Raw genomic sequence first — 13,193 nt, 5'->3', positions numbered from 1 at the left:
CACGATTCACATCTATTCAACGCATCAAGCATCGGCAAAACCATGAAGAACTCATCGGCACCCGACGAAGCAGCCTAGACACATCTCATCAATCTATAAGCAACGCAATCATCAGGTAGCTTAGCATCGGAGCAATGGCCCACAAGTAACAACGCAACAGCATGCATCAATACAATTAACAATAAAGGAACAACAATCAATAAAGGAACAACAATTAATAAAGGCAACAACAATCGATTCACATTGATTCACATTCCTCTAAAATCCATTAAGACCTTTTTACGATAGATAAATAACATAGTACCGATCAAGGCATCGGTACCCAACATAGTACCTCTTATTAGTTTTTATTTAAATTTAAATTTTATCATTGAAATAATGTTTTATTTTACAATATATTTTTTATAATACAAACATACATATGTTTAACAAAATATGATATCATTTTAGTAGTATAAAAAAAATATTCTTACATGGTCAGACATTTTGTAAGTAGTACAAAAGAAAATTATCTTTGTATGAAATTTTTAAGTAGTATAAGCAGGTAACTGCCTTACTGACGCTCGTACATTTGTCTGTCTTATTCTTTCTATAGTTCTGTTACTTCCTAAGAGATGGAACTACTTTTATATATTTGATCGATCGAAGGATTTTGATCGATAAGTATGATTCCTTCTTCGAATAATTATTTTAAAAATACTTATTTGAATAATTAAAATTATAAAAATTACTAAGAGTTGGAAACATTGTATATTATAATAATAATATAAGTAATTGTGTATTCTTTATTTTAAGTATTAATTTAAAAGCATAATCTAAATGTCTTTATCGTTCGAATGATGCAAATGCAATTTCATTATTAATCTGCATTTATAATTAAATGCAAAATCATTAGTAATCTTTGACATTGTTTTTACAATTGTTCGACAATGTTGTTAATTATCTTTAATTTATAATTTATTTACAAAAATCATAATAACGTAAAAAGATATTTATCAAATAATATTTGAGCTTAACGAATGACGCTTTGAAATGTTTCAAGTAAAAAGGAATGTAATAATAAATAATAATTTTTTGATTTTTTTTTTTTTTTTTTTTTAATAAAAAGATAATATTTTTATATTTGCCATATAAGAAAGTATAAAAGATAACACCATGACCCTCGTACGCTCGTTTCAAAGAAAAAGATACTTTCTCTCAATCGTTAAGATTGAATTTTTTTTATGTAAATTTCTCCAATCGAATAATATTATTTTTATAGCTACTGTAACTTAACCTGCTGCAAGAGAGATGAAAACCACTATACTATTAATATTTGCTTTAGTTAGTCTTTACCAGTCGTACGATTCGAATCGTTAAACTTGTCTCTTGAAATAATTTTTTTTTAACATCAAATAATATTGTCAAAGAAAGATTCTTCTTCTCGTGATTATTTTATTATTTAAAAAAAAAATATAGTGCAAAATGTATGCTAAACCGAAGAATGCTAAAAATGAAGATGATATTAATAAAATTTTGAGTTCGTCACCTTTCGACAAGGTTCGTGAAAAAGAATCACATTTTTTAAAAATTTAAATTATTAATTTATATATCTATATTAAATATTAAAATTTTACATTTTATTATTTATTTTTACAATTTACATTACATTTTTTCAAGGATTAATAATAAGAATTTTATCGCAAAACTAAATCAAAATATATTTGTTATTCTTTTTCGATAAAATAATATATATCTACCTATCATTATTAATAATTTTAAATATTAAACAAAAAAATACGATTAAGATATGTGTTAAAAATTAATATATTTACAAAGATTCCACTTGTTATTTCCTTCAATACAAAAAATTATAATTACCACCACTTTGAATGGAACAAAGTTTCGCTTGAATGCAATTACATAGGATTTAACTAAAATTGATATATACATTCTATTAGGAATTCAATTTCTGCAAACCTTGAGAATGATTAAGTAAAAAAAGTAGGATGTGACGTGATTCGATTTGCAACATTTAATCATCAAGAATTTATATTAAATACATATTACGTATTGATTATATTGAAAAGATTGTTTTCTATTTTGCTTCTGCATAATCTTATTAGCATTTAAAACATTTAATTGTATGTAAAATGATTCAGAATGATGTTTATCACGATTAAGTTTTCCATAATACGTTTATCCATAATTGCTATACAATCGAGACCTTCAATCTTTTATTTCCTTATGAAACTAGTTGATAAAAGAGCAAAATAAAACTTTGAGATCTGTATTCATGTTAACATTCCATTGCAGAAAAAGTTATTGAGGACAGTGAAATCGGCCTTCGTTCTCATTGTTAAATGAATACCCATAATCGTATAAGCATGATGCAAAATTTAGTCAAATTACAAAATCCCATATTCATCGATAAACATATTTTGATTTAGTAAAAATAAAGATAATACATTTTTATCCATTTTTTTTACTCACAATCAATGGAACTTACAATTTCACAATCTTATCTCTTTATGTTAATTTAATTACTGGATAAGATAATAATACATCCAAAAGTTATATTATAAGGACAGTATTTCCGTAAACTTAAACAAAAAACCTTCGCTACGATATAAAACTAAAAGTGGGGGAAACGTAGAACGTACTTATAAAACAGAGTTGCAAGTTTTTTTACTTTTTAAAGTCATATCTCTTAGTAATGTAGAACGGCACTTTAAAATATATTTTACAACGATGTTAAACGTGAGAACACAAATTATTTATACATTTTATATTTTATTTTTGCAAATTTAATACAAAATAATATTGAATTTTATAATTGATATAATTTTTTAATTTTTTTTTTTATTACAACAGCCTAAACTAATGCACGGTGGAAATTATATAAAAGAAGGAAAGGATTCGGCTAAGAGTACTTGTATAATATTCTCACCCAAAGGGGATGATAAAGTTGGAGAATTAGGAAAATATCTTGAATTATTTGCCGTGAGTACAAATTATAACAATATATTAATTATTATTATTAATAACGTTATTAAAAATATATTTTTTCTTTGCATTAAAATCATAGAAATATGAGATCAATCTTTTACACATTGAATCGAGAAGTTCACGTCGTGTTAATGGTTACGAATTTATGGTTGAATGTGCACCCAGTTTAAACCTTGGATCTGTCATCGAAGATCTTCGAGTACAATGCAAATACTTTTCTATTATTTCTAGGTAAAAAAAAATTAAAAAATAAATATTACAAAATAAAAAAAAGAGTAATGTATAACGAAAAATATTAATTTTTTTTTTTTTATAGGAATCACAAGGACAATATGGACACAGTACCATGGTTTCCTAGAAGAATCAGAGATCTAGATAAATTTGCCAATCAAATTCTTTCCTATGGATCGGAACTTGACAGCGATCATCCTGGATTTACTGATCCCGTTTATCGACAAAGAAGAAAATATTTTGCTGACTTGGCATATAATTACAAACAGTAAGTTTATCTACCAATGAGTCATCCATATTTTATCATCGATTACAATAATTATATGGCAAATCTTAACAAACAAGACATAGTGTTTATCTAACACGACTAGTTATTTCGCAATAATTGTTATTACGATGTAAACATATTTGTTTACGATCCGATTATTGAAATTGTCCTTTTGTTTTTTTTTTCTTTTTAGTGGTCAACCAATACCAAAGGTAGAATACACGCCAGAAGAAACTGCTACGTGGGGGGTAGTCTTTCGAAATTTGACCAAACTTTATCCAAAATATGCTTGCAAAGAACACAATCACGTGTTTCCACTTTTCATAGAAAATTGTGGATACAGGGAAGACAATATTCCTCAACTTGAAGATATATCTAATTTTTTGAAAGGTTCGATTTAAACGTTTTTCTTAGCAAAATATTTATGCTGGCATATTATTTCTTTATTATTAAATATTAATTATTTTTGTTTGTTTTTTTTTTGTTTTTGTTTGTAATAGATTGTACCGGCTTTACTTTACGTCCGGTAGCAGGTCTACTTTCTTCTCGTGATTTTTTAGCAGGCTTGGCCTTCAGAGTATTTCATAGTACGCAATATATCAGACACAGTAGTAAACCCTTGTACACTCCTGAACCAGATATTTGTCACGAAGTACTCGGTCATGCACCACTTTTTGCTGATCCCGCGTTCGCACAATTTTCACAAGTCGTTGGTTTGGCATCTCTCGGTGCACCTGACGAATATATCGAGAAACTTGCTACGGTAAAGTTTCCTTATCTCTTTTTTTCTTTTTATAAATACAGAATTATATTCAAAATTATTCTACCTGAATTAAGAAGAAAAAGAAACATAAAGGAATAAAAAAAATTTCCATACGAATAAGTCGATTATGTGTGCATCGATGAATGTTGCAGTGTTTTTGGTTCACGGTAGAATATGGTATATGCCGACAAGATGGCGAATTGAAAGCTTACGGTGCCGGTTTGTTATCATCATTTGGCGAACTGGAATATTGTTTAAGTGGAAAACCAGAATTACGTCCTTTCGATCCAGCCAAAACGTCATTACAAAAATATCCGATAACGGAATATCAACCAGTTTACTTCGTTACGGATGGTTTCGATGATGCCAAAGAAAAGATGATGTAAGTAGGAATAAATAATACATATATATATTTAATAAATAATTCAAGAATATATCGTAATAATTTTATTCTTTATTATTTATATTAATATTTGCTTTCAGTAAATTTGCACAAACTATACCAAGAAAGTTTGGAGTCAGATACGATCCTTACACGCAAACAATCAACATCATCGACAGTAAACATCAAATAGAAGATTTGATTCATAACGTCAATCAAGAAGTTCAAATTTTGATGGAAGCATTGAGCAAATTAAAGGAATAAACGTCACCAATATTTTTCTTTACTATTTTCTAGCTAATATAAAATAAACGTTATTAATTAGGAGAAAGGAAAGGAGAGAGAGAGAGAGAGAGAGAGAGAGAGAGAGAGGAAGTGAAAGGGAAAATTAGAAATTTTATGTTTGTAGAAAAAATTGAAATGTTATTAGAATTATGTATTTTCTAATGATAACCTGTCATACCGTACTAACATATTTTTTAATTAGATAAGGACTCAAAGATATAAATAACGTACCTGATCGTAAAGATCATTAAGAACGATCGTAAATATTTGATCGTTATTTTGTACAATCCTTTAATTCATGAAATTACCAGCTATTACATCTAATATATAACTATAATCAATCAAATAAAGTATAAAATGAGGTAGAATTAAATACTTATCAAAGCTGCGTCAAGGTTGTATCAGGATTTATAGTAAAAAGTGGATTTTTTTAAAAACTTTTTAAGTAAAGTTAGTTGAAAAATTGAAAGTATTATCAATGAAACACAAGAAGTTTGTGGAAGAAGTAACATGTGTTAATGTTTCTGTTAAAAAGAAATCAATATGATGTAAGTTAAAAAATAAATATTTCTCTGAAAAACATCCCTAATGAACTTACTTCCCTTTGAACTGTAATATCAAACCAAACCATGGGTAATGTTTAGGGCTTTTCTCGCTGTCATTGTATTCACGAATAAAAGACAAAAGGGTACCTTTATTTTAAAAAAGAGAATAGCTTGTAATTCAAAATGTCACGGATGATGTCAAACGTACTGCAACAAGTGATTTTTTGTTCGCATAATGGAATTATGTTGTATATATAATATATAACAACTATGTATATATACTAATGTATATATAATAACTAGACACTTATTGTTAATTCATACAATATCTAGTTATTTCATAAAACAATTGAATCAGACACTTTAACAGCAACATATATAATAAATTATGGTACAATGGTCGTATTTTTAAGTGTTGGTGGATATACAAGAAAATCATTATTATCATTATTATATATGTATATATGCATATATATATATATATTACTTACAACTTACTTATAATACAACAAAATATATTACTTTTTTTATCCTTATCACTGTAATTAGATTTGTGTCTTTCTAATTCGCAATTAAAAACATTTACACCCTGTATGAAACCCGATAGAAAAAAAATAGGGTCATTTGATATACATATATATATATATATATATATATGAATACAGTGTATTATTAATAATAATGCACATCGTTGTATTATATTATATCGATCGTAATTTCAATATCATTTTCATTAGTAATATATTAATGGTTACGATTACTGACATACTTATATAATAATAATAATAATCTAACGTTCGTTTAAGGAGAAATTATGTCTCTCCATTCACCAAACTCTAATAATTAATAAACCTTTTTGTACTTTTCACATGGAGAATTCTGATCCTTCATTATAGAATACTTAAAAAACAAAGAAACGTTCTTTTTCTATTATCTCCTAGAAAATTGAAGTCTTCTTCAAACACAGATTGTAGATTTACAAAAAAGAATTACTTTTTTCTGTCAACAGAACTTTTCACTGAAACGTACGAACGAACAGGGGTTTCAATTTTTAGAGGATCTTGGTTGTTGACCACCTGGCACTTCGATATTACCGTAAAGTATATCTGTTTGTGGCTGACATATTTGAAAAGGCACGAATTCTGCCGGATTTCCATCTGGTTGATTGGATGGACCCTGTTGTTGTTGATGCTGGGGTTGGGGTTGGGGTTGTTGCTGTTGCGGTGGCTGGGGTTGTTGCGATGGCTGTTGTTGAGACTGTTGCGTTTGAATCATAGTATTAACGCTAACATGGGTCACTCCGGAAACCGTTGGTGGTACAGAATTGACCGGTAAGGCATGTGGAAATAATTCCGTTGGCACTATAGGTACTGGCACAGTGATCGGTAACGACAACATATTTACACCTTGTACGCTAGTAGATGACGGTAATTGAACGTTTGCGGTAGTATTGCATCGATTCGTTGGTTGGCACGTGTTTGTCGTATTGTACGAAATTCCCGACTAAAATTATAATTTTTTTTGTATATATATATTATTATAAAAATTTCAAATGATTAATATAATATTTATTATGTTAAAATTGTACTAACGTTAAGCAGAGGCGATAAAATTCCGTATCTTGCTATGAACAATTGTTCCGACACTCTTCTCAACTCTTCCTGCTGATGAACGATCAATTGTTGAAGTTCTTCGTGTTTACGTTGCAATTCGTCTTGTATTTGATTTTGCGCAGGCGTCATAACGATACCTTGTTGGTGTAATATCTAAAACAAGCAACAATTTGAGTAAACACAATTGATTTCATTTTTGTTATTTGAATATTATTAATACCTCGTGGGTTGGTAAATTAGGAATCAATGATGCCGATGGTGTAGCAAAACCCGCTGTTACAACAGGTTGAAGATTGACCATAGCATATTGAGTTGGTTCCATATAATTTATACAGGATTGATCATCTCCTAAATGATGTTGCTGTTGCTGTTGCGATTGGTGTTGCTGTTGTTGCTGCTGTTGTTGTTGTTGACAACTTTCCATGGGCATTGGTTGAGAAGCTACCGAACTACTGACCGAAGCTGTTTTAGTTCTCGAATCGTGTTTCGTTATTTGCGAATGCGGTGAACTTCTTAATGACGTTGATATTGAAGATGTGTCCGATCCTTCACCAAGACGTCGAGACATTGAACTACTCGTTATAGTTTTAGAACTTTTCGACACTTTTGTTGGCCACTGTGTCATAGGTACTTGGCAAGTTGTAGTTACCTGATAATAATAATAATCAATTACTTTAAAACAAATATCGAATGATAATTTACATAGAGAAATAAATAATAATAATTATTAACAACCTGTTGTTGCTGTTTAACCGGCATTAGAACTACATCTTGGGTATACGTTTTATTAAAATTAGTACCAGCATCTTTGCGCATTTCTTTCATGACATCGACGTAACTGACAACGTGATGCGTACAAACGATAAATTCTGGTTTCGAATTCCATTGATTATAAGTTATGAAGAATCTAGTTTGTAGCCATATCCATTGTTGGCCCTTCGTTAAAAATCTATAGTGACAAGATGTACCCTCACCTTTCTGCATTACTGAAAATTTTCTTTTCATAGGGAAACGTTGAAATTAAAAAAAAAAAAAAAATGTACTAGGATTTTTAATTAAATGACTTACAAGATTCGTGACAAGTGACGACTTTATCCAAATCATCGACATGATAATAATCGTATCCGGAAGTACCTAGCACCTCGAAAGGTAGATATCCGATAATAGGTGGTGCTCTGTGATCTAGAAACAAAAACTTCCATTCAAGACTGTGCCGAGAAGTGAATTCAGATTTTGTGCTGTCCATGACCGACATTTCTCGTATCAACTGCGGTGTCTGTAGTCGGCCTGTTCCAACAAAAACCATTCTGTAAATAATATAATTTATATATACATATATATATAAATAATATACATATACATATGTATCGTAATGATATATTATATTGTTTTATTTTTTTTTTATGTATTATATATATGTAAAAACAAATGTGAGATAAAAATTAAATTATAGATTTACTTGTTATCGGATCCAGACATATTGTTAAACCTTGAATTAGGAACTAAATTATCCATGTTGGTCTCCACGTCAGAACCTTCATTCGAGAATATAATTAAATAATTAATATTATTATTCTCTTCTATCTAATTACGTACGAATGAATATTAAAAAAATACAAAATTTACTTACGAAAGTATCCAATAAATTGAACGAGTTCATAAATAGGATCTTCTTGATAATCAAATCCCCCTCTTTTGATGTGACATGTAAAGGATACTTGGTCCTCTAAAAATAAAAAAAATGATCGAACATATTTTATTACAAATTCTGTTGATTAAATAAATTTATTATTGTTTTAAACGTACCCTTTTTAACGGTACATCGATCCCTTATACTGTTGGGATTAAGTAAGACATTGTAAAGATGAGATTGATCCTCTTGATAAGCAATATCGTATATAGTAGTGTTTTCTAATTCACTTGGTAAATAGCCGAGAAGAGATGTAACACTTTCGGAAACGTAATAAATACGTCCATTAGATGAGAATACCATTATGAATCCATCTAAAGCCTGTTAATTGCAACAAAATTGTTGTTATGTTTATTTTATATAAGCGAAAATTCTATATAATAGTTCTATATAAAACGCATAACAATGTCAATCTATTTACTTCTAAAATAAGATGAGTAAATTCTTCGTTGGATAAAAAAGATGGCTTCCAATCTTCTTGAATTTCATGTACCCTAGACCTAACAGCAATCTCTGTAATAATACAATAATATTTTATTTAAATTTAATCATCCATTGGTTAAAAATTATTTGGGTTTTTCTTTCATAATTATTCTCATTTAAATACAGAAACGATTGCATTTTTGTTAAACGCACCGTTGTGATTCTTCAAAAATAGGATAGTTGATTTCAATACCGTGGACTTATCCATTTTTCTTGTATTTGAGCTCACCATACTTCCAAGCTCGCTCACCAACATATTGAATTGATCTCGGCGCTTTTTCTCGCTGAGATTACGTGACTTTCTAAATTAAAAATAAAAAATGAAAATAATTATCTCTTTGATTTTAGCGCGAATTATTAAATACCGCTTACCGTTTTGTATCATCCTTATCATCGATATCATCGTCCATGGTATCACTAAATAATGCAAATATATTTATATATAAAATTATAAATCATTATTCCTTAATATTATATTATATTTTATATTTCTTTGTGTTTAATTATTAAACGTATCGAATATAATTTAAAAAAAAGAAAAAGAGATAAATGAGAAATCTGATTTTACTTCGACAAGTTGAGAAGGTCATCAACCGCATATCGGCATATACAAGAAAGTCAACATCGTTGTGTGGTATACTATTACGTCATACGTGGTGACATACGTCATACTTAATCGAAAGAGAGAAATCGTTTAATTAAATGGAATAATCTCTCAAGTGCATATCATTCAGTTTATGATAATGGACAAAAGTAAATTACGAATTATGGAATGTTGAATGAGCGTAAACATATGGAAATAATTAGTATTATTCGTTACGATTTAAATTGTCAATTGCAAAACAAAAACGTATTACGTACTTATATTAACGTTTGTGTTAACGTAAGCGAGCATGAACCAATAACCGTAATTGTCATAACGAATGTAATCCTTGAAAATTACCGAACGTTTGTAAATAATACTATCTTTATTATTTATTATCATAAATAATTAACGAAAGTATTGACAATCGAAAAAAAAAATCATTTAATGGAAAAAATTCGAGAATTAATTGAATAATAATAAAAAGAAATAAAAAAAAATCGATATAAATCAAAAGAAATATTTCGATATCGAAAATATAATTGATTATAAAGTAGGGAATAATCTAACACATATGTTAACGAATTGATCCGAGTTGTTCAATAGTCAAACAAGTGTAAAATATTGTTGACTATCGATCGAATATATTAAGTTGAATGAAATTACAACGATAGAATAGTAAATGGATATAACAAGATATCGATATAAATAATCTGCAATTTTTTCTTAATCTCTTCTCTATGCGAGATATAGGAAATAAAAAAAGAGGATAAAAAAAAGGAAAGGAAGAAATAACATTAAAGAGATGGAATGCGGTGTGTAGGTATTTATTTCTCGGGTCGAGATTTCACGTTCGATCGGATCGAGGAAAAGTGAGTTATGGTAGTAGTAGGGACACAGACAAAGTGAATATAGACGTTCGTCGTCAGACACAGCGGTTTAGTGACGGACGGCGTAAACTACTTGCACTGTATTCCCGTCGTCTCGTAATAAACGAGATGATATGACGATGATGATGATGATGATGATGATCGGTATAATATCGAAAGAGAAAATATGATCAAGATTTAATAAATATGAAAAGAAAAAGCCTTAATTATTTTTTACAATCAAAATAAATAATCACAACTCACTCGGATTGTCTGGAGGAACGTTCCCGCGTATAATTCGCCATGCAAAAGGGTTGTTGTCAATTAAAATCCAAAATAGTTGTTGTTGTTGTCTAATTGAAAACTTGCTCCCCACGTAAAAACGTAATATTTTTCTTGACGAGATTGAGTTATAAACAGTTTAGCGATTATTACGATTGATAAGAAGACTTAACCAGCGAACAATTATTATTATTATTATTATTATTATTATTATTATTATTGTTATTATGTATTCTCAAATAGGAGTAATGTGTTCTCCACGTGAATATCTTGTTCGTTAGATCTTGCAAATCTATATTCTTTTTATTTTCCTCGTCCTCCTCCTGTTCGATACACGTCCCGGTTGTTCCAGCAATATTTATCCTCCTCGTTGTTTTCGTTGTCGTCGTCGTAACTCTCCTCCTCGTCGGTTCGTTGTCTTCTTCGAGGTGGCGGCTCCTCCACCGGCAGCACCGCCACATTTTTCGAAGCGCGAACGTACACCTACCTTTTCTTTCTTTTCTTTTTTTTTCACCCTTTCTTCGAGCAATGAAACAAGACTCTCCTGCTTTTCACCTTTTACTACTAGCCTTCTATACCTGTTTTACTCTCTCTCTCTCTCTCTCTTTCTTACTCTCAATCTCTCTCTGTTTCGTTTACACATTCACTCACTCTCTCTTTCTCTTGTTCGTATTTATTTCTTCCTTTCCTTCTTTATAACTCTCTCTTTCTCTTTCCGTATTTTTTTATCTATCTCTTTTCAATCCTTACCTACTACCTCCGGACAAACCACTCAACAACCATTAGTTTCACCTAACGCACTTTCCTCACCTTAATGCGTCATGGTTACGCCACTGTTAGAAACGATCGCAGCGCTCGTATTAAAAACCCTAAAGTGTCCTTTAATACCCAAGATGAGGATTGTCCAATTTTCCAAATCATTGTAAAACAAATTTTCTTATTTATTTCTTTTTTATTCCAGGTAGACAAGCAAAAATGTTAATTTCCATGGAATTTTACAAAATTCTTTAGATACCAAGTTGTAATTTCTATTAAGCACGAATTCAATCTTCCAACTAACTAATTATATTTTATAATTATTAAACAGGTTTCAATAATAATAATTCAAATAATGATAATAATAAAAATAAATGCTAAAAATTAACAAAACAAATCTCTGGTCGTCCAATCGTGATTGAGAACGCAATCATCAGCAAAAATGAATTGCACTTGTCATATGATGCAAGTGCGCAGACGCTGCAGATAAAACTGCTGCTGTTGCTTAGTCGATGGCTCGTGGTTTCTAGCGCATGAGTGCACACACTTAGAAACTGACCAATGAAATTAAACCTGTCCGTGGTCTTTTTCGATGCGATACAATGCGATCGAACACTTCTAACGCGCATGATCAATCAAATGTATAGGATTACCTCTTTCTCTCTCTCTCTCTCTCTCTCTTTCAAGTAGTTATGTCGTTTATGGTCATCATTTTGAAATTGATTTACTTGGTTGATCTGAGAGAGAGAGATCATCATTCATTGTAAATTAGAAATTTGTATGAGTTCGCGTGTAGTATGAATCACACATAACCGATCAACTACGACGACAACCAATCGAATGCATTTTACTGTACGACTCGATGCATTTACCGCTTAAACGCGGAATTTACAATCAACGATGCACTCATTTAATTTTTTGTTTATCTTTTATTTAAAATATAAAATATTTGATTGATTCATATTTATTGATATGAAAAAAAAAAAGTATAATATTTAATGTTATTTTGGTCAAGGATATGGAAATGAAAAAAAAGTATCTCGTCGTATGTTTCAGTAAATTTTACATAATGTTTATTATTTATAGTGTACTCAGAAATGTCGGGCCTCAACCAGTGGGCCTATTTTTTTTTTTTTTTTGACATATTTCATCAATAAACATCACAATGTTATTTTTCCCCTAGTCCATAATACACAGTATCTCCTCTCCCTTTCTCTCTCTCTCTCTCTCTCTTTTTCTTTCTATCCTATCTCTTTCTTCTATCATTTATCTCTATCTTTCTTTCATTCTTACTTTACCTCACTTTCTCTTGTTCTTTCTATTAAAAGCGACGTACAAATTATTCGTTTTAACTAACACGATTGAACGATTAATAAAAATATCGTCTTTTCGTTAATTAGCCAAATAAAAATGGAAAAAGAAAAGAAGAAAAAAACCGGAAGAATATTTTGTTCA

At 29.7% G+C, this 13,193-nt stretch overlaps 2 protein-coding genes across 3 annotated transcripts; one reads left to right on the top strand and one right to left on the bottom strand.

The window, feature by feature from the left end:
• The first annotated feature begins 1,321 nt into the window (after nt 1–1,321).
• Hn (phenylalanine hydroxylase) lies at nt 1,322–5,499 on the top strand. 2 transcript variants are annotated; one of them, XM_015336108.2, is made up of 8 exons: nt 1,322–1,539; nt 2,854–2,982; nt 3,068–3,219; nt 3,305–3,487; nt 3,681–3,877; nt 3,988–4,250; nt 4,403–4,632; nt 4,734–5,499. In XM_015336108.2, exons 1-8 carry the CDS (start codon nt 1,465–1,467, stop codon nt 4,894–4,896), a joined length of 1,392 nt encoding a protein of 463 aa, XP_015191594.1. In that variant the 5' UTR covers nt 1,322–1,464; the 3' UTR covers nt 4,897–5,499. The 2 variants fall into 2 exon arrangements, with proteins under 2 accessions (XP_015191594.1, XP_015191595.1); XM_015336109.2 differs by lacking the exon at nt 1,322–1,539 and adding an exon at nt 1,797–2,739.
• A 92-nt stretch (nt 5,500–5,591) lies between these two features.
• Clk (circadian locomoter output cycles kaput protein Clock) lies at nt 5,592–12,181 on the bottom strand. Its single transcript, XM_015336104.2, has 12 exons — nt 10,965–12,181; nt 9,621–9,665; nt 9,402–9,550; nt 9,187–9,278; nt 8,882–9,086; nt 8,706–8,801; nt 8,535–8,610; nt 8,144–8,382; nt 7,811–8,061; nt 7,296–7,724; nt 7,055–7,228; nt 5,592–6,965 (listed from the first exon to the last, which is right to left on the bottom strand). The coding sequence occupies exons 1-12, from the start codon at nt 11,003–11,005 to the stop codon at nt 6,507–6,509; spliced, it is 2,256 nt and encodes a 751-aa protein (XP_015191590.2). The 5' UTR covers nt 11,006–12,181; the 3' UTR covers nt 5,592–6,506.
• Nucleotides 12,182–13,193: the final 1,012 nt, after the last annotated feature.

This window comes from Polistes dominula, unplaced genomic scaffold (genome assembly GCF_049000335.1).
Source record: "Polistes dominula isolate Pdom_NZ unplaced genomic scaffold, Pdom_raw_medaka contig_82, whole genome shotgun sequence".
NCBI classification, from domain to species: Eukaryota; Metazoa; Arthropoda; class Insecta; order Hymenoptera; family Vespidae; genus Polistes; species Polistes dominula.
The sequence above is the reverse complement of the archived record's forward strand: the minus strand, read 5'-3'. Positions and strand labels throughout refer to the sequence as shown.

Coding starts and splice junctions, on each gene's coding strand:
- Clk (XM_015336104.2), bottom strand. CDS start 11,005: ATGGCGAATTATACGCGGGAACGTTCCTCCAGACAATCCGA. Junction 8,611..8,705: donor TCAATTTATTGGATACTTTC/GTAAGTAAATTT, acceptor TCTCGAATGAAG/GTTCTGACGTGGAGACCAAC. Junction 7,229..7,295: donor CTAATTTACCAACCCACGAG/GTATTAATAATA, acceptor TGCTTGTTTTAG/ATATTACACCAACAAGGTAT.
- Hn (XM_015336108.2), top strand. CDS start 1,465: ATGTATGCTAAACCGAAGAATGCTAAAAATGAAGATGATATTAATAAA. Junction 1,540..2,853: donor GTTCGTCACCTTTCGACAAG/GTTCGTGAAAAA, acceptor TTATTACAACAG/CCTAAACTAATGCACGGTGG. Junction 3,878..3,987: donor TATATCTAATTTTTTGAAAG/GTTCGATTTAAA, acceptor TGTTTGTAATAG/ATTGTACCGGCTTTACTTTA.